This window comes from Vulpes lagopus, chromosome 3, assembly GCF_018345385.1.
Source record: "Vulpes lagopus strain Blue_001 chromosome 3, ASM1834538v1, whole genome shotgun sequence".
NCBI classification, from domain to species: Eukaryota; Metazoa; Chordata; class Mammalia; order Carnivora; family Canidae; genus Vulpes; species Vulpes lagopus.
In genome coordinates, this window is record NC_054826.1 from 160706834 (window position 1) to 160729114 (window position 22281).

The 22281-nt window shown below is 41.4% G+C and overlaps 1 protein-coding gene across 1 annotated transcript in view; it reads left to right on the forward strand.

The window, feature by feature from the left end:
* ERICH3 (glutamate rich 3) overlaps positions 1 to 22281 on the forward strand; it is a 107632-nt gene that overhangs the window by 34924 nt on the left and 50427 nt on the right. Inside the window, exons 6-8 of the mRNA XM_041748585.1 lie at positions 2546 to 2704; positions 7015 to 7233; positions 19758 to 19938. Of these exons, the coding sequence (XP_041604519.1) occupies positions 2546 to 2704; positions 7015 to 7233; positions 19758 to 19938 (559 nt within the window). The remainder of the gene's footprint in view (positions 1 to 2545; positions 2705 to 7014; positions 7234 to 19757; positions 19939 to 22281) is intronic.

Here is a 22281-nt window from a genome sequence, read left to right on the forward strand (position 1 = left end):
ATTTCTTGAATTCCTTCATTAGATTTTCAATGTATGTGTGTTCCGTTGAATTATTTGACAGGAGAGAGTCTTAGGCATATTTGTTTTATGGAGTTCAAAAGAATTCTTTTGGGCGATCTGAGTCCCTCGTTCGGAAACCCCCACTTTGAGTTATCTTTGCGGGTTTTAAGACATTTTACCTTTGGGCTCATAGAGCCTTGTGTCCTGTTTCTTTAAATCAAATGTAGCCTCGCTCAATCCACTTGGCTTTCTCTATTGGGCATGAAATAGGCTTGTGCGCAGAGACCCAAAATGACAATGTCTTAAACCGAAGGATGCTCTCCCCACCCCAACGCGTGAGGCAAACCCAAGCAGGTGTGCTCATCTCTACTCTATGCAGTCATCAAAAGCTCAGACTTCTGGTGTGTCCTTGATCTGCCAAACGTGCCGTGTTGTCTTCATTTACGTAAGCCAAGGTGGCAGGCAGTCCACTATGCAGGTATTTCAGGATTTCAGGGAAGGGGGTAAAGGACACGTGGCGGTACACGTCTTCTCAAGCCAGGATCTGGAGGTTTCATGCATCACTTCACTCACATCTTACTGGCCGAAACGGAGGCATATATTATACAGAGTTGCAAGAGACGCTGGGAAATACAGTCTTGATTTATGATGGCCTGTTCCCTGATAAAAAATCTGTTACTGGTGAAGAAAGAAAAGCAGATATTGGGGAATAGTATTTTTGCTACCCTCCCCATGTCTGTCTCACACCTGGCTTTCTACCTACCTGGATGTTCAGATTTATCATCCTTCTTCCCTGCTCGTCCGTTTTCTTCTCTTGCTTATACATCTGGATAAAATGCTTCTGTGGAAACCTGAATTTTCCTCTTCTCATTGGTTTATTCCAAGTAACATTCAGTTCCAAGTTCTGTTGGGTCTCAGATACGCTGTTGTCTCTGTCACCGTATCTGTGGGGTGTATCTGGCACTAGTCGTCTTGCCTTGCCACTAAGTTAAAAGTTACTTTTTAATGTCCCCAGTGCCTATAGTTGGAACCCAGTGAATGTTGACGTAACAAAATCAGACATTTAACGGCACATGACGTGCTTGGCAAGCTAGCACCGAGCCCAATTTCTGGTGGTTGGAGCTGCCCTATCATTCTTTTATGGATTTGCACACTACTTTTCCAGAGTTGAACATTTGTTCTTCACTGTTCTTGAGTCAGTTCATTAAGCCTTATTCATGAGTCGTTTGTATGCCGTCCGTCTCACCCTCTTACCCAACTGTACATGTATTATCCTTAACAGGTCTCCAACTTTTTTTGTTGTGGTCGAACAACAGGGCCAAAAGCTTTGTTTTTTCTTCTTGAGACATCGCTGATCTTTATACTAAACTCACAGTGTCCTATCCGTGCCACCAACGGCATTCCTAATGCTCCATACTGGTACTTTTGGTATTCTCTGCAGTACATTCTTGATTAGAAAATGCATCAGTCAGGGTCTCAGCAGGAAACAGATGGCTCACACAAATAGGGTAATTAGGAAGAGTTTAATAAAGAAACTATTTACAAAGATGCCAGCAGGATTAAGGAAAACCAACTGGGGATGTTAAGCATGTTGGGGTCAGCACCCTGGGAAACAGTGCATAGGCCCCAGAGGGAGGAGAGGGAGAGGGAAGGACTGGGTACCAGCACCAGCAGGCAGTGCTTACAAGCGAGGAGAGGACTGCCTGAGTGGAGCGGCGGACTCGGGGGAGGGACCCAGCTGGCCCATCCCAACCTGGGTGGGAAGGGTCCAGGAGAATGAAGACCCCAGCCTCTTGCCTCTTATCTTCTGATCTCTTGCCAGGGCCTTTCATTGGCTAAGTTCAACTGGAATCTCTGGATTCCATAAAGCAATGACCCCTGGAGGGCAGAGCAGGGCAGAGAAGGCAGAGAAGAGGAGCAAATGGAAAAATCTCCATTTCACACAGTGTTTTCCAGTTGCCAGTGACTGTTTTTAAATTTTTACTTTCCTGGTGTTTTAAGGGAGAAGTTGAATAAATGATGATGCATTATATAGTTAAGCATCCGCCTTTCCTCTTTTTGAATCATATTGTCTGCTTTTATTTCAGCACCATTCTGGAGATGTAAAGGACTTGCAGTAGTTTGTGTTGAAAACATTTAAACGGAAATGAGTCCATTCCAATCATATCCCTTTAGATCTCTAAAATAGAAACATTATTCAAGGTACCATTTAATTGAGCAAAGCCATTTTACGCACTGAATATATTAGGTATTGTCAGCAAGTTTACAAAGTGGGTAAAATGCAGGGACCTAACAGAGAACATCTCCTTTGTCTGGAATACTCTATAATTGTGGCATTTAGTTATGTAGAGGACTTCCACGCCATATGTTTTAACAAATACTTTGGGTCATAAGGCTATGTATAATGGAAGGACATAATTAAAGTTTAATCTGTTCAGTAAAAAGGCACCATTAATTACTCTAGGCAATTTGTTGGGTTATTAATTGGTTCTGGAAACATGTCAAGATACTAATTTAAATGGAATTTTTTTCCTTAATTGTCTAGACAGCCCCTCGACCATACACTGCCCCAGGAAATATGCAGCTTCCAATTCGATTAAAGCCTCTTCCCAGTAATCCTGCCCTAGGAACTGTTCCAAAGATAACTCCGGGGACCAGATCGAAAACCTCATTGCTGGAAAATGAAGCTCCATTTCCCATTGGGGTAAATGTTACTTTTTCAAGAAATATCTTTTTATTCTTTATTAGAATATTAGATTATCACAGGTTTTCAGACGCAAGATTCAATTAATCTACTCAGTGAAATTTGTACTGTGCACTTACTAAGCATTTACTATGTACTTCTGTTTAATTATATCTTCCTTAAACTGGAAGGCCTATAATTTCTGTGCAATTAAGCAGAATGAGTAAGGAATAGATCTGTAATAATATAGATTATCTTTCATTAATTTGAATGGTCATACAAAGAGAAACTCTTTATAGCCAGACACGACTTCTATCAGAATAGACCCAGTGTTGACTGATTCTAAATTTTAAATGCATGGAACCTAGAAAATGAAACTTTCCAAGAATAGGCTTGCATTTGCATGCTGACTTACTTTACCATCAGTGTATGAAATTGCTTCAAGTTTGACTCTGGAGAAGGTTGGATATAGAAGAAAAAGAACGTCCGTCTTTAAAAAATGGTGAATCAATCACACATAGAAGCTTGACGTTGCTTCCTTTTCAAGGTTGTGTCCCTGGTAATTTTAACTTATTTTAATAGAGGGGGTCATGGTAAACATAAAATAGGAGTTGCTTAAACAGGCAGGAATAATTAGGACATTAAATAATAAGGGAGGGTATTGTTTGTATTTCAAACATGAAGAAGAAATGTTTACCAGCGTAAGAAAGAACCCGCGTCATGAGTATAATTGTCACTGTATTCACATGGGTGAATTTAGTTCCATTTCTTATTAGGAAACATAAGACATATGAAATTGATATTTTTTTCTTTGTTTTTGAAATTAAGGTATTTTTTTTTTTTATCTAGAGCTGATGGATAATCTTGATACTAAGAAATTAATCCAGGCAAATAAATGATTGTTTCATAATAAGAGTATAAATATAACCTTAAAAGTAATATTTTATCCACTTAATATGCTTTTCAGCTTATGAAGCACTTTTCACAAACCTTAATTTAGTAGTAGCTTCCTAGAAAGCAGGAAAAATTAAGCCAAGAGTGGTAGCGCTTTGTTTAGGGACATGTGCTTAGGGTCAGGAAGAAGCTTGTGGGGCCATAAGTCAATTAGGCGGACACGCTAGGATCTGGTGTCCACACTGAAAGCCTAGAGATTTCCCGTCTCACCCAGTGTACAGGAACAGTCAGGTCCTGAGAGATTGTCTCAAGTTAATGAAAATGACACGGTACAGGCTTGTTTTGATCCAGATGGTAAACCAAAATCATCAGCCAGCTCATAATCAGGGGGCCATTAATTCACCAGATATCAACTAATCAAAGCTGTAGAAGCAGTACACTATCCCTCTGGAGACCGACCTACATGAGAAGCCAGATCACAATGAGAAGGTTGCCTAGTGAGCATGGAATCAGAATGAGGGCATATAGTGGAATGGAATCAGGTTAAAATGGCTTGATGTACCTATCTCATCTTGGGAATGGGCTTGCCAAAGGTACCAGAAAGCTCAAAGATCTTTGGCTAAAACCCTATGTATCTTCCAGGGATAACTTTGCCACTAGGACTGGAAATATTTGAAGTCCAATGAGTGGGATTTTCTCTCCCCTAGATAGTACTTGGATGGGTACTTTGCACATTTGCCAAGGTGATTATAGATTTTTTCTAAGCTCCTCTGCTTTGATAGATGCTTTTTCCTATTAGATATGTAAATGCTACCAATCAAGTAATATTCAAGTTCTGCAGGCTAGGGAGGGATTTTTTTTTTCCTTCAGCTGATTTTCCCATTCTGCTCTGAGCCATTGGATGGATTTATTAGTTACATCTGCATAGGGTCTTTTATTTTCCTGTTTTCAAGTTTTGGGATATGAGTGATTGAGGGATAGGCACTTAAGAGTAGCTTACTCAGGCTGACAAGATCAATTCCATGTTAATTTAAACTAGTTAAAGTTACACTTTTCATTCAGTAAATATTTATTGGGCACTTAGTATGGACAAGATATTGCTCTAGGCATTAGTGATTTATCAATGATCAAGGCAGACAAAAGTCTCTAACTTATTGAAGCTTATATGTACGTAGGCAAACTAAACTGCCAGAAGATGTGTAATTGTTTTCCATGGCATCGATGATGAAGATGATTTAATATCAAATCAGACAAGAAATTGCTAAAGACTAGTAGTCTTCATGATTGCTGAGTATGCAGTGAGTACCCACTAAGTTCTTGCTGCTTTCTTAAAAGAGTAAAAGTTATACACCTGGGAATTGTTTGAAGGGACAACAGACATAAGCAAGCTTCTAAGTATCAGGAGTGAGGGTCTTCGATTTAGGCAAAAGCAACTGGGTCAAAAACAGGGTGGTTAAGATGCAACTGAGTAAAAATCATGACTTGATTGAAAATGATTATCCTTACAAGGAGAGTTTCTCACACATTATTGATGGCATAGAAATTGATAAAACTATTTGTGAAGGCAACGTGGGAATATCTATCAATGTTTTATATGACCATGCTCAAGCATTTTTACATATAGGAATTTATTTTAGAAATATGTGAAAAGGAATAGATTCAAGAATACTCTGTATTATAATATTTGTAATAGTGACCGATTGAACACACCTAAAATTCAATAGGATGTTGTTTAAAAACATTATAGTTTATTAAAGTATGTTAAACAAAAAAATAAGGTAAACTTATTTTTACCAGCATGGAAAGATGTCCAAGACACTGTGGGCTAAAGAAGCAAGGTAAGGAATGGCATGCTAATTAAAAAAAAAATTATTAAACCATTTCCAAATAAAGCATACAATGGACCAATTACTACTTAGAAATAATCATTTTAAAAAATACCAAGTCCCCAAAGTTCTGGATTCATTGAATTTATTGTCCTTATTATTTCCACTTGATTTATATTTATTATTATAATATCAATGCACATCATCACAGAAAAACATAGAAAATATAAGAAAAAAAATGAGAACATAAATAGCACCTTCAATATCACCTATTTTAACAATTCTAAAATCATTGGTGAATATCTATTTAAATCCCTTTCTGTTCACAAAAGTGTTGTTTTCCATCAAAATATGGACTATGCATGCCTTTATTTATCCTGCTTTTACTTATTTAGTAGTGAGAAATGTTTGGAGAATGACTCCCCTTTCTTTTTTTAGTATATGTGCTGCCGAAGCGAGCACTGAATCCCCTTTCTTAACACTAAATTTCACTATATATAAGTATCTCAAAGACTAAATTGGCTGAAAAAAAAAAACTGGTATAAAATGGGTAATAGTGATCAAAGATGCCTTCAAGTTTGAAAACTACCTCAGATGCACAAAAATGACCAATTTATGAAAATTCAAAGACTCAAATATATTTGAAAAATGTGATATAATTATTGATTACAGCTTTGGTGATCTTTACTTTCGGATTAATACAAAGATACATTTTTTTTCAAATAATACAAAGATATATGAGATACAAAATGATATCTCCCAATAATCCAAGTCCTCAAGTGTAACCCTCAATTTACTGTCTTCCTATCCTCCCTGATTTTTATCAAAATCCACATACAAATGCATTTAAAAGAAATGTGGGATCACATTACATAGACCTTTTTATGTCAGGATGAATAGATTCATACAATTCTTGTTGGAGCCTGGTGAGAATCTATTACAAAGACAAAGAAAATTTTAGTTAAGTGTTTTCTTATTGATGGACTTGATGGTTCAACTAAATTTGTTGTGTGTGTGTGTGTGTGTGTGTGTGTATTCTTTTACACATTTACATCAATGTATTGTGCAGTTATTTTGGTAGAATTTATTCCCACAAGTTGGATTTCTAGGAGAAAATAAGCTAAGTAGTGTCTTTGGGTCAGAGTCTACATTTGGTTCCTTGATATTATATTATCAGGGAATATTATAACCCCTGGATAGGTGAAATCAATATGCAAAAAAGTATTAACACCCCATTGTTAAATGGACTATCCATCCCAACCTCAAAGTACGATACTTGCCAACTCCTCGATTTTAAATTGTTTAATTGTACCAGGCTCCATAGATATGATAGATTATTGAGGAAAAATCCCAAAGTACTATAAAAATGCAATCACTGTATATTTGGCTTAAAAATATACTTAAATGAAGTTAGAGAGTCATGGAAATGTAACTTTCTATGGATGTTACAAAATGCATTTTTCAATGAAAAAATGAAGTGTTTTGAGTCTGCCTATCAATGTCAGTTGTATTTACGTGCAACGTAAATCATACCGTCTTGTCTTTAATTGCGGGTCACCTTGGTCACTGCTTCTGTTTTACTGGTGGTTGTGTCCTGAAATGTGATTACAGGGCAAGAAGGCAGCGATGAAGTTCAAGAACTCCATGGACAATGCACAGGGAGTGAATCGCTCTCAACTTCCAAACATTAACAATTACATGATGCCTATTCCTCCTCCACCTCCTCCCCCCAGTGGAAAAATCACAAGGGAAAATAGACTTGAATCATGGAGAAGGAGAAGATTTCGTCCAACCACTGCTCCGAATGGCTTAGATCCTCTCTTTACCAGGGTAAATGTGGAATCAAGTTTTCTCTTATTAATTTAGCATAGATTACATCGAGCTATTAAATTGCTAGATGTGCAGTACGAACGAATCTAGTGAAACCAAATGCAAAATGCCTCGCAAAAATACATTTAATAATTTTATAAATGTAATTGTAAGCTTGGATGAACCTGAAATCAAATATTTGAGTAGCTCAGGTCAGTAACTAACTTAGCACAATTAATTTAAAAAAAATCCAGTAAATCTTGTGGTCAAAATTAGTTTGTACTGGGCCCATTTCTAAATTATTTATTTCCTCCAATTTGCCCGTTCAATCACATGTACTTTAACATTTAATTTGTGAAAATTCAGGGACATGAGTGTACATACTATGCCATATGAAATATCTTACCAAAGCTTCTTTTTAAAACGATTTTTGCAAAATTATGGTATGATATTTAGAAGATATTTTCGTTCAGTGTTCTTTTGAGACTATTGTAGCTCGTGGTACTTATTTTCTCAAAATACTGATAAAAAATAATAATCCTAAGGCCAGTTAGACTTTATATAGATGCGGGCTAGTACAAAGGCAAAAGGTCTCTTACTTTTATCGTGTAAATATACAACTAAGCGTAACTATGTGTAACTGGTGCGATTATTAGTGGGTGGCGAGGTCTGCATTTCACTGACGGGGAACCGGGGGTGCAGACTGCCTGCTGGCTCTTCTCAGCCCCCCTCACTCCCGTCTGGATCTGGGACCCCCAGCTGTCCTCATCAAGGACCTCAAAAAACTGGACCTGTCTTCGCCGTGCTCAAATTCTCTCCTTTCAATTCCATTTCCACCGTTTTCTTTCTTTCTTATGGTTTCCGAGGCCCACTTGTGCCCTGTGTCCTTGATTTTCCCCCCCCGCCCGTCATTCTCTCTGGTTAGGATTCTCCCGTCCCTTCTCCTACCTCCAGGTCTCCTGAAGCCTGGTTGACTGTCGCTTTAGTCTAACCAACTCAGATTACAGTGGCGAAGCTCGCTTGCTCGCTTGCTTGCCTTTCCTTCCTTTCATTTTAGCAGTTTTTATTTAAAATCGTATAGGGGATTTCTGTACTCCTGCATCCTCCCTCTCAGCCGTTTCTCCCTTACACCTGTCCCCTTTCCTCTCCTGCTGGCGAGCTGTCCAAGGCTCGCCCGGCGTCTGTCCAGCCTCAGCGCAGCCCCGCACCTGGCGAGGCCGGGCCGGGGGGCAGTGGTGCCCTCGCCCTCCCTGGCCGGGCGCGTCCCTGGACCCCGGTGCCAGGCTCCTGACCTTGGCGGTGGCCTCACACAACCTGGACATCATCCTCTTTTCAGATGGGCGCGGACCAAATGTCGCACTTCTGTCCCAGCCCCTTGGGGAGAGGGGAAGGCCCAGGCCTCCTGCGAGCGCGGGGGGTGCACTGAAATTCCTCCTGGGGGGCTTGCTGGGCCGCAAGTCCCAAAGGGATGGAGCCTCATCTGGGGCACTGGTTGCAAAAGGGAGGAGCAAGGTTGACCTCTCGGTCACATTGTCCCCTGGTGCTGGGCTCCCCAGACTAGAGGAGAGGCCCCTTCCTGGGGTCAGTTGCCTTCAGGGGCAACAGAGCCGTGGGATGTTTCTAGGAGCCCACTGAGCCCCCAGACAGGTCAGTTCTCCTTGAATTCCGCTGCCCAGGCGTGAGCGCTGGAGAAGGAGGGGTGCTCAGGTGGGGAGCGACGATCCGACCTGCTGTACCTGCTCACTGGCCTCAGCTCGACGTGGCGCTGGTCTCCCTCCACTGCCCCATAGGCGTGCCCTGGAAGGATGTGGCCTCTCCCTAGCAAAACCAGGGAGTTGCTCATCATTCTCGCATGCTCGCCGCGCTGGATTTTCTGGTGTCCAAGTATATACACTGGGATAAACTCAACCCAGTCAGGCTTTTTTTTTTTTTTTTTTTTTTTTTTAAAGGTTTGGATAGCTCCTAAGCCATGAGAACCTATCAAATCTATATGTGCGGGGGGCGGGGGGCACCTGGGGGGCTCAGTTGGGCGTCTGCCTATGGCTCAGGTCATGATCCCAGGGTCCTGGGTTGGAGCCCCACGTCGGGCTCCCCGCTCAGCTGGGAGTCTGCTTGTCCCTCTCTCCCTGCCCCTCCCCACCGCTCACGCTCTCTCTCTCAAATAAAAAAAAAAAAAGTAAAAAACAAATCTCCATGTGCAAGTTCAATAACAATCACCCAGAAGACACCACGTCCACGTGGCTATGCCCTAAGGCCCTAGAGCCCTGCTGGCCACCCTGAACCCTCGTTTCCTGCCCCGTCACATGTCTCGCTTCATCCCGGAGCGACCAGCCTGCTGACTTCTGTTAACCGAGTCCTGGTTTTCTGGGAAGCTCTATCATTTATGTACCCCAGACTTCAGAAATTCAGCTTGACCCCGGCACTGTGACGAAAGAACAGGATCTGCAGGACCAAGAAGCTGAACGGACCCTTTGGGTCAGATTCTAAGTTTGGTTCTTGGGCAGTTTGAAGAGGCTCTTCTGAAAAGTCGGAGAGGGCAGGTCACAAGGGTTTCCTGGGGATATGGGGCACCCAGTAGGGGCCCAGAGTGGCCCAGGGTGGCCCTGGGATGCCCAGCAGGGATGTGGTCTGGGTACTGGGCTTCCAGAGCCCACGAGCTCGAGGTTTGCAGCTCGGCCTGTGTGGGCAGGCAGCCCGGTGGCCCCGGGGCCTTAGCACGGCCGTCTGCCGAGTCACAGGCTTTCAGCTCGACTTGGTCTCTGGTTTTGCTTTGTTTTGTTTCCAAACGTGTGTTTTCTCTATTTGGAATCCCCTTTTTTGGAGATTGATGGAGCTACCACCCTCATGCTCTCATAGTCTTATCGTTTCTCTCCTATTTTCTATTTCTTTGTCTTTCTTGTTCTACTTGCTGGACGCTTCTTCGGGTTTATCTTCCGCACATCCTGCTGAGTTTTTTCCTCTGGTGCCTTTTTTAAATTCTAAGAAGTTCCTTTTTGTTCACCGAACGTTACTTTTAAAAAAAGCGCCGTGCTCTCTAAGATTTTTGGTTCTTTGGTATCTGTGGAGACTTCTTTGTGGGCTAATATAATATGTTAGGTTTTTGTAGAGAAAATGAGTCTCTAAATGTTGGGAGTAGAGTTCTATAAATGCCCAATAAATGAGAAACGTTAATTATGTCCTTCCTGTTTTCACATGCTTAGCATTCTTGTTTATCTCCTTGCTCAGTTCCTGAGGTCTAGGGATTATTCATTCTCTGTAATCGTAGATCTGTCCGTTTTTTCTTGTGATTATGTCACATTCTGCTTTGTAAGTGTTGAGACTACCTGGTTATAAGCTCTCAGATTTAGAATTACTCCATCTTACTGGTGAAGTGATTCTTTATGATTAAGAAAATGATCCTATTTATCATATTTCTTTTGGCTTTAAAAATCTCCTTTGTCTCACAGTATTTATTTGTTTATTTATTTATTTTTTTAAAGATTTATTTATTTATTTATTTATTCATGATAGACATGGGGGGCGGGGCAGAGACACAGGAGGAGGGAGAAGCAGGCTCCATGCCGGGAGCCCGACGCAGGACTTGATCCTGGGACTCCAGGATTGCACCCTGGGCCAAAGGCAGGCGCCAAACCATTGAGCAACCCAGGGATCCCCTATTTATTTGTTTAGATTAGTATTTAATATATGGTATTTAATGACATATATTACATATGGTGTATATATATTCCTTTTACTTCCAGCCTTTTAATATCTTAAAATTTAAGCTTTAGCCTTTATTTTTATTTTTTTTTTACTTTTATTTTTTGTTAAGCTTTAGCCTTTAAATGTAGTTATGTGGCATATGGATGCTTTGCAAGTATTTTGACCTGAGACTGTCTATTTCTTTAACGAATGTTTAGTCCAGTTACATTTATTTTATTTAGTAGTGTATTTAGACTTATTTGTTTGGTATTAGACTACTTACTTCTTACATCTTACTTTGTATTTTCTACTTACCATGATTTTTCTTTGATAGTAGAATTTTAGGCTATTATTGCCTCTTTCTTGAAACTTCCCTTCCTTGCCTTCCACAACATTCAACTTTCATGCTTCTTTGCCTTCTCCCTTTACTTCTCATCTTGCTCCCCTCTGACCCTTCCTCATCTTTATTAGCCATCACCATAGGCTTAGACCTTGACACTTGCTTTTGTATTCAGGATGTAGTCATCTTGCTGCATGACTTCAGTAGCTTTCTAGATGTCTCTTGGAGTTGTCACTAGCTCCTGGGTCCTTAGGTATAGAATAGAATTAGCACAGTGGGGGATCCCTGGGTGGCGCAGTGGTTTGGCGCCTGCCTTTGGCCCAGGGCACGATCCTGGAGACCCAGGATCGAATCCCACGTCGGGCTCCCGGTGCATGGAGCCTGCTTCTCTCTCTGCCTCTCTCTGTCTCTCTCTCTCTCTCTGTGACTATCATGAATAAATTAAAAAAAAAAAAGAATTAGCACAGTGGGGCAGGTCTTGCACTTTTCCTTTAGTAATTCGATTTATTTTATTTCAATCCAGAAAATATTTACTTAAGGACAGGTGGCTATCATGAGTAAATTACACATGAAATTCACTCATTTTATGACTGCCACCCTCAAATCATCCTCCAAATACTTTTAAAAGTAAAGGAAAAAAAAAAAGAAGAAGAGGGAAAAGGCAAAGAGATAAGGCTTGCTGGTGACCCACCGCCTCTTCCTCTATGAATGTGTAGAACACAGTCCCTGGCTTCTGTGTTCTGTGTCTCGAGAGGGTGATCCATGATGCCAAATGACCAGGTGTAGTAGATCTTACAGCCCAGCAAGTTGCTACTGTGCCCTGTTGCTTGGTTTCCTTTTGTTCCAGGATGGCAGAGCTTTTATACTGCTTTTATGGAATCCATGAGACTAGTTAGATTGTGCTCGGAGATGTCCCTCACACATCTCCAGATTTTTCTGTCCTCCCACAGTATTGCTGGTCACCTACTCTACACAGCAGCCTATTAAAATGTGAATGGTCCCATAAATAGCGTTTATAAATGTGAAAATATAGCCTTTCAAATAAGAACCTACTCAATCATTATGCTTTTTAATTTTAAAAAGCAAAGTATTTTTTTAAAATATATGTTTTGTGAAATCAAGGGCAGAGAGCTTTTCCAGGCATGAACCAGTCTGGGCTTTCTCTATATCTAATCAAGGCCCCCTTCTCACCTCCAAGACCTCCCGTGAGCTCTGTGCAGTCACTGGTGCCTGGTTGGGAGGTTCTATTGCCCTACGAATTTGACATGGTTAAGCCAGCTTCTCCATTCAGTTACCTTCCATCTCACGAAGCACCACCTTTTCCGCAATAATTTGGGCTCAAAATCCAGACTTCCTTATTCTGTCCACATTATGAGTTAATTGCTAAGTCCTCCAGATCAGAGATGCCCAATAGAAATATAATGCAAGTCACATAGGCAATTTTAATTTTCTAATAACTTGTCTCCAAATGGCTAAAAGAAACATGTGAAAGTAATTTTATTAACATACTTTGTTTTTTATTTTTTTTTAATTTTTATTTATTTATGATAGTCACAGAGAGATATAGAGAGAGGCAGAGACACAGGCAGAGGGAGAAACATACTTTATTTAATCAAGTATATTCAACCTATTATCATCTCAACATGTAATCAGTATGAGTTTTAACGAGAATTGTACAATTTTTTTTTCATACTACATCTTTGAAATTCAGTAAGCATTTTGTGTTTATGGAACATCTCGTTCAGATGAGCCTTTCAAATGCCTCACAGCCAAGTGGGTGAAGTGGCTGCTGTCTCACACTGCACAGCTCAAGCACCTGGACAGTGTCTCATGTGTCTGATAATCCTTCTCCATTCTCAGTGCTAGCTTCCTGGGTCGGGGGCTGGCTACCTAACTCTTCACAGGGCTGTTACACTCATCTACGTGCTTATGTTCTGCCTCTAAATCAACAAATAGCTCAATTTAGTTTTGATTGACTATGACCAGCACTGTGCTAGGTGCTGAGGTTACCAAGACGAGTAAAGCCAAATCCTTATTTGCAGAAGGATTGCAGTTTAGCAGGGGAGACGGAAATATCTACAATTAACCATGACACATTGTGGTGAGTACAATCAGAGAGGTATAAATAAAGCACGAGGAGAACGCAGAGGAAGGAGATGCTAGCTTTGAGGAGATTGAAGAGGCCTTCGGAGAGAAGGGGGCATTTTGAAATGGGCTTTGAGAGATGAGTAGGAAGTTAGCAGACAGAATCAGGGAGCAAGGGTCAAAGGCAGGAAGGGGAAACAAGAACAAACAAAGTCCATCTCAGTGTTGACAGATTGTACACAATAAAATTAAATGAAACTTGAAAGAATGGCTCCCAACATGCTCCTCCCCTGCTTACGACGTTCACCAGCTTCTTTCCTAATGAAAGTAGCTCTATTTTTCTGCCTAATTATTTTATTTTTTTTAATTTATTTTATTTTTAAAGATTTTATTTAGTTATTTTACAGGGAGGGAGGGAGAGAGAGAGAGAGAGAGAGCGAGTGAGCATGAGAGGAGGAGGGGCAGAGGGAGAAGCAGACTCCCCACTGAGCAGGGAGCCCGACATGGGGCTCCATCCCAGGACCCTGGGATCATGACCTGAGCTGAAGGCAGCCACTTAACCAACTGAGTCCCAGATGCCCTTGACTGGTTGTTTTGAAATATAGGTTTCATTATTATTATCCAGATATGTTGAGACCCATACATCAAGAGATGACTAACACCGAGTCACTTACAGTTCCCCAAAGGAGGGGCCATGCCATGTTTATTAGTCAGGGTTCTACCCAGAATAATGTTTGGCCACATATTTGGGCCTTGTGGCCCAGCTAGGTCGATAGGTAAAATTACCCATCACACATGTCACCTGGGACCACAAGGCAGCACCAGGATTAGCCAGGAGACTTGGGGAGTAGGAGAGAAACATGGGCAAGAGTATTTGTTATGGTGTCTGAGAGAAGGAACAGGAAACACAGGGTAAGCAGGCTCAGGATTCAACAGTATGAATAACCTTGGCAGGTTTTGGGGGAATATTGGCCCTGAGTTTAAGAGCCAGATAGCTGAGGTAGGGGGAGGGTGGATGTGAGCTCCCAGCTGGTTAGTTTGTCCACGAGAAGCACTGTCCCAGGCAAGTCATGTACCATCTCTAGGAATCGGTTAGTCTTGGGAGCCGTAGTCTCCCCAGGGTCAGTAAGGCCCCAGATGTCAACGCATCAGAATAAAGAGCCGTGCTTTGACACTGGCATTCAAGGGCTTTCAGATGTTGACTCCTCTCCAGCTTTCCAGTCCCATCCAAGCCAAACCGAACGACTCCCTGGCTCTTTGGTCCACCACCGCCCCACCTCTGATCCGTGCTTTTTTCTGTTATTACTTTTGGCAGGATATTCACTTGCTTTTAAGTCATCCATATGGGTTTTTCTCTTATTTGATGACCTCTGTTAGCTTTTACTGTGGTAAAATGCTTATATTCGACGTCGACAACAATGATCCTACCTTCTATGTAATGGGACTTCAGTATGTGCTGGGAGTTTTGCTCAGTGTTTTATGTGCATTTTCTCATTTAATACACAAAGTAAACTCAAGAAAGAGATAAAATAATTTCTCCGTATGAAAGATGAGGAACTGAGTCAAATAAGATTCAATAAGCTGGCCAAGGTCACATAACTCATTAGGGACAGACTCAGTACACCCGCTTGGCAGACTGACGCTTAGAGCCTGCGTTCATAATCCTCAAGGTTCATGAAATTTATCTACAAGCCTTTTTCTCTCCAACCTTTGACTAAGATATTAATTACCATCAGTCAGGTGTTTCCTCGAATGCAGAGATGTTCTTTTTTTATGAATTGCCGGTGAATGCCTGAAATAGAAGAAGGATGTTATCGGACCCACATTTCCCAGTCCCCATAAGAGGGGATTTCTGTACTGATTTCTCTACGTCGTAACAGGACCCCATCCCTTCCTCTCTTCACAAGGACTTTGTTACTTCTCTTAGGTCCCTTACTATATTCTGCTTAGTATCAATACTCATGTATTTTTATTATTTGTTCCTTCTACTCTCAGATTATGAAGCTTGTGGAGGGCAGGCATTTGATTTTACTTATATTTAATCAAGCATTTATTAGTACTGTGTTCCTAAACAGGTATTATTTTATTAGACATACAAAAAACCCTAAATTTTAAATTATACTATGCAGCTTATGTAAACATAATGGAAATAAATTATACCTTTCAGACATAGATCCCTTTTCTTCCACAACAAATAAAGCCAACAAATTAGCTTTGCTAGAGAGATTGCACATTTCTTTTGTTTGACTTAATTTTAAAACCATATATATTTTTTTAAGTTCCATTTTAGTCAATGCATTATCTTGGTATTTTTCTTACTCTTGGTTTTCCTCACCAGTAGACTCAGATTTGAGAATGAAAACGGAAAGCATCAGCATGATTTTAATATAGGATAATTCAACATATCTTATATAGGCTTGATTTATTTCAGGAACTTTCCTTTACACAGTGTTTTTGCTTAAAATTAACATTGCAGTTTGGCAATTACGTTACTAGAAAGGACTTTAAAAACGGTTTAGAAGTCAATTCCACAGTCAAGATATCTTAGCAGCTGGCATTGCAGAATTAAACAATAGAAGGGAGAAGAAACCAAAGATGCTTCTGGGCGTCTGCAGCCGTTGGGGGTTTAAGGGCAGACCTCGTAAGCTTTTCAGGCCTTCTTACCAGGAGCAGGATGCAGCTGGATTTTTCAGATACAGGCTGGATAGTGCCTCTCAGCAGACTTGCTGCATTTATTCTACTGAGGGAGATGAGGAAGGGAAGGCTCGACTCAGCATCCTCACAACCTGGAGCTCCGATACCTCCAGGAGGGTGGAGGCATTGGGGGCATGTGAGGAATATGCATGAGACACAAGTTACACAGTGGTGAGAAGAATAGTCAAGAGGAGAGTGAAAGCAGGAAGCATAGGAAAAGCAAAGGAGGGAGGAGGAGGGAACAAGGAAAAACTAGCATGAAAAATAAGAGACAGAGAGGAACCAAACGAGTGTAGCGAGAAGTTTCTATTACAACCAGCTGCTTCCTGAAGCCTTAGGATGCGAACCCGGGAGCACTCTTCCTCTGGCTCAATTTGGAATCTTTCCCTCCAAAGGCCCGAATCAGAGCCAACTCGGGGACTGCCTGCTTTTAATCAGTCTTTGTCAGGGGTGTTTCACAAGACACTGTGAGTGGGTTTCCATGTTGTGGTACCTGTCAAGTTCCTATAAATGCAGAAAGCTTCTGGTTGAGGGCAGGGCCGACTTACTGTAGCTTTTGTCTCAGCAAAGGACAGGATGTGGAATCCCTAAGTGTTCCACGTCTGCGTCCTGTCAGATCAATGTTTATTAGGCCCTTGCTAGGTGTCAGCACTGACCAGACACCGGGGGCACAAAGATCAGTAAGATATTGTCCTTATCTACTGAGAGTGGAACACAAGGGCATAGTGTCAAGGCCACGTGACTCACAGAGTCCTCGGGGCCTGGAGATTAGAAACACGTGGGTAGTGTTCGGGCCTCTACAACTGGGGCAGCTGCTGGACCTTTAAATGTGTCAGTAGAAATTGCAAACAGTTGAGAGACAGGAGGAGTTGAAAATAGAAGACATTTTTTTTGGTACGTGAGGAATGTCTGAACTTGTCCCATGGATACTGGGAATCGTTGGAGGACTCTGAGCAGGAGCGTCACATGATCTATTCAGTGATAATAATAGTTCACTGATATGCAGGACGCAAGACATTTTGAGAGATACCAGTCTGGAAGTGGGGAGACCAGCTAGTAGGGTGACTGTACATCCCAGCTTGCCTGGAAGAGTTGAAATTTGTGTGTGTGTGTGTGTGTGTTTCTAGTATAATTATTAATAATACCTCTTTCACCATGTCTCCCAGTTTGGATGATAAATTCTGTGGCCACCCGACTTAAGTTGAGACTTATTGCAGGGGCCTAGGTAAGACTCCACGATGCCCGGAGTTCATCAAGGCTTGGCCTAAGTGGCCGAAGGGGACTTGCCACCCAACACTTGCAAGAGCAGGCCCTTTGGCACCTCCAGGGTCTCCTAAATCCGCGCCCTGACTCAGGCCTGAGCGCAGATAAAAGATCCCAACAAAAATCTAGGGTATTAATTGAATGCTACTTGTTAGCACTACGTGAGAGCTGACTGGTCAACCCCTCAATGAGCTTGCCATTTAGTTGTCGGCTCAGATGGAACTTGCCTGAGGTATCAGAAAAGAAATGAGAAGGAAAGTGGTCAGTGGTGCAGAAAGTGAGAAAGCTAAGCCTTAGTCTTGCAGGGGCATGCGGCCCTGCTCCGGGTCCTGCAATGGAACTGGGTTTCCATGGAAGGGTTTGGTACTCGCTGTTGGCCGGCAGAGAGGGCCCAGGCTTGCTGAAGTTTCATCAGTCTGGGTCCTTCTAACCTTGGAGGATGGTGAGTAGAGAGGCGGTTCAGTCAACTGAAAGAAACAATTGTTCAGCTCCTAGCGCACGTATTTAATCACGAGCTGTCACTCGGGCCTCCTGTTAGAATCCAGAAAAGGTTACCTGGTGGCAATAATTGGGGAATATTTTTAAGAAGAATGAAGTAACTAGACCCAGGAGAAAAAGAGATGTTGCTGTCAGGAACACACTTTAGCAGAGAAAAAAAAAAAAAAAAGGTGAGTAAATGAAAAGATGAAGAGCTGTCATTTCCTTTCATTTTACTTTTAAGCATTTCCACTTCTACTTTCTCATCTTGTACGGATGAGGCAGGCCGTTCCTCCACCCCGATTGCACGATTCCCTTGCGTTTACGCAGGGCTTACCTCCCACAAGCTCCCCGGGCTACCTGGGAATCCAGGCCACTTTCCATGGAAAGTACTGCTCAGCCAAAGGGAGATGCGCTTTTTAATCCATCATATCATTAATGTTCTAGAGGGAGCGTGGAGCCGGATTGCTGCAGGCTGGTGGCTGTGGCTGGGCTGCACGGATGCCTGTCACAGCGCCCCGGCCACCCGGCACCTGCAAGGGAGACGTGACCTTGCAACTTGGAGCCCGGCCTGCGACTCAGGGAGAGGTCTCTAATCTGCAAAGAATTACCCAGGTTGCTGATTTACCTTCATGGCTACTGAGGTCCCTGAAATATTTCTATTGATTGCCTCTCTGTTTGGGAGCTCTCTCGACCCGAGGCGGGACAATTTACTTAAATTTTAAATCTTGGACTTCCTTCCCCGTTTACACTTTTCAGACTGTCATTTGCGGGATTTCATTTAATCAGATTTACTGCCTCTGGTTTTTGCTGCAGAGAAATGGAATTCAATGAGGAGAAAAAAAAAAGTCCTCTGAAGTGGAAGGGGATGGGTTTGAAGACGGGAATATTTTAGTAGTTCCTTCAGAAATTTTTGTTGCAGTTTAAAAAAAAAATGCATGTTTCCAAGGCATCCGTAATTCAATGAAATCCAACTCAAATAATTGCTTTGAATTCACCGAAAGTTGGTCTCTTCACATTTTTCATTTAGCTGAAAATTGATTTTTAGAAAAGTGAAGTAGATTAAAAGTCTTGCCTGGCCCCTGTATAATTCTCGCGCTGACAGTATTCTTATTAGGCCCTCTGAAGTCTCTCAGCCAGCCCCCCGCTATTTCTCTGCCTCCTCTTCTTCCTTTTCCTGCTTCTCTCCTCAATTTCCTCTCAGAGGTCAGACAAACACTTTGCCCGTTCACTATTGGGAAACGACTTCAGACTGTAAACAAGGAGGCGAGGCCTAGGACACTTCTGTCCATCTCTGGCGTATCCGTGTATTGTTTATTGTATAAATAAGTTTGTGAACACCAGAGTACAGGGTGTTGTTGTTGTTGTTGTTGGGTTTACCGTTTGATAGGAAAATAATAATTATTGTTGGTTTTTCACTGAATGCTGCCTGTAAAACTGAATATCTTAGGCATCTAGCCTCCATCTCTAATCCTCAGAGTGACCCTAGAAGGAATCCAACGTGGGCCATTCCCCTTTCACGCAGAGTAAGATTAGGGAAGGACACATCCTCAGTGCTCAAGCGTGAGGATGAAGCCCTCAATTACAAAAACAATCGCTAAATCACAAAAGTTCAAATCAGAACAAAATTATGTCACCAGCATTTAATTCATTCGATTTGAATTTTTATTTGAGAACCAGCTAAAAGAACCGAGAGCAGTTTTCTTAGTGCCACTGATAGTTTTGTTGTATGTAAAACACACACCCGAGTAAAATAAAAAGTGAAAGCCTTTGCCCAGACCCCTGGCAGTGGCGTTAAAAACACAAAGGCAAAATGCAACATCATTATTAGAGATTTATTTGGTAACGAGCTTGACTTTCTGTACCCTGCAAAGACTGACGTTTTATCAAGGTTTTGTTGCTAGGTGCCTAAAAGGAGCCTTTTCCACTCCTCCTATGACAGTATCATTACCCTCCAATTAGAAGGTAATTAATTAATAAGCCGGCTTCTTTTTGTTTATTGTAGGAATCAAGAAAGATTCATAAAACACCACCGCATAGTAATGCAGCTATTACAATGATCTATCTGGGGAAAAATGTGCACCTGTCTCATGATCACCCCGACTTCCGGGATGAAATAAAAGTTTATCAGCAGCACTGTGGAGGGGAAAACCTTTGTGTCTACAAAGGCAAACTACTTGAAAAAGGTACACATAAAATGTGATTTTTTTTAAGTTGCTTGCAGTTGATGCTATAGATAAGCTGTCGTTGATATCATATCAAAATGACTTCAATCACTCTATGAAATTATGCATATCCAGGGACTTATAAACCAGCTGCCTCAAAGTAAATCTAGATTTACTGCTCCATGATTGAAACCGAAGCAGCAATTACTCTTGCAGATTGTGGAAGAAAGAATTTGGAGTGATTTAACCCGGTAACAGATTAATTTGGGGATAGAGATATATGATCATTAAAATGTTGCAGGAATAAACTGTCCCCCAAATTACAAGTTAACTATTTGGCCTGCCATAGTGAATTATATCATACATTATTCTAAGGGAAAAATACCAGATTGGCAATTTGTTCTTTAGAAAAATGTTGAGATAAAATCACAAATCCAATAAACTTCAGGGTGAATCACACCTAAATAACTTGGCGTAGAATTTGGCTAGATGGATTTTAGTGCATTTCTGCTTTCATTTGATCATAAATCCAGTTTTCTTAGCATGAGATAATTTTTATATCCAATATAGGGTTTCACATATTGTACCGAAGTGGTTTTCATCAATATTTCGTTGTGCGGAGTAGCAATTGAAAGGACAAGTTGTTATGGGATTATATCTGTTATTTCCTTGTTTAAGAAACTCCGTTTAGAAAGTAATTGCATTTTCACTAAGTAAAAGAAATACTTACATTTGGGCAAGCTTGATAGAAGTTTAGGGAGTCTTAGGAGTTGGGGGCAAGAATCGAATTGCTACTTTTGGCTTTTCAGTTTCCCTCATCACTCATAAACAGTGACTTAATTTTAAAAGAAACTAGACAGGTTTAGGGATTAAACATTTAAACCTTTCCAACTTAAGAGTAAACACTTGAATGTTCGTTTTAACTTTGACTTTATAAAGATTTATAAAACTTATTTATAAAAAATAATGCTCAATGGTGCCAGAAACTGGTTTTCCCCATTCTACGTACCTGGCCAAAATGTAATTTATTGTCATAGCATTTGAGAGTTCATTCCTTCCTTTTCATAGGCGAGGAAAATGAGTCAAGTCCGGAGGTAGGGTGGCTCCCTAAGGTCGCATGTGCAGCTCGGGGCCGGGGCGAGAGCAGATCCTGGACCTCTGAGCAGGTGCAGGACCTTTGCTCAGGTAGCATTTCTTAGTGGCAAATGGTTTCCTACGTTTTTCAAACCATGAGAGGTCTGAGACCCCTAATGATAGTGGCGTAGATACACTTAATTTTTGAAAGTGTAACTTTCAACTATTGATTTAGAAGAACTGCTGAACTTACTGTAGTCGACAATCGGAATGAATGTCATGAAGCGTTTTTCCTGGGTCTTGGGTCACACTTCATTCAAGACAGCGCAGTTGTTCCATGTGCCTGCTGGCAAACGTGGTGCGTACAGAGGAACCAAGAACAAGGCTTAGCCGGCTGAAAGGTTTTCGGGGAGACACACACACCCTGTGCTAACAATGCAAAACCCAAGAGTGAGGGAGAGTGTTACTTGGCTACCACGCGTTGCCTTGCATACGGATTGATCCTGGGACTGACTTTTGTTATGTCACTGGACGGGCTTGACCAACATGATGGAGTGGGGGCTTAAAGAATCGCATCCTATCCACGCAATAATTTTGTCTCAGCTTGCCTCTTGATTGCCAGGAAAGTAATTGTTCACAATTAAAAAGTTGGGTGACTCAGAGTTGACTTGCGGTTCAGCGATCTTGGCAATTTAGCGGGACTGAGAAGAATCGGCCCGTTTTACAAACCAGAGTTGTGCATGATTCAGTGAAATGTGAATAGGTTTTTAGAAGAGTTCTGCTAAAACAAAACAAAACAAAACAAAACAAAACAAAACAAAAAGACAAGACGTTTAGCCTTCTGCCTGGAGCAGTAAACTAATTAAAAGTGTGGCGTTCGTTAATTTGTCTTGCTTTCGGATGGGAAATAACAATAAAATTAATTATTTAGGAACGTAGCAAGTGCATCTTTTATTCCCATACTGATTCATCGATGTCTTACAGTTTGATTTTAGACATCAAGCCACATATTGATTATTTATTATGCACACCTGTGAAGTCACCGAGTATTTCTGCTCCATGTGAAAAGTACAGTTCTTCAAGGTGTTTTTATTTACCATGTTCATCTTTCCCAACAAGGCAAACCTTGGCCTCCTGGGTTCATAGGGATACAGAGAGGAAAGTAACTTTTTTTTTTCCCCTGACCCTCCTAATAATCCCTTTCTTTTCTCCCCCATTTCCTGGTATTTTCATAACCTGATCCTTTGTACCAATTTGTGCATTCCTCATTACTCCCTCAAAAACCAGCTG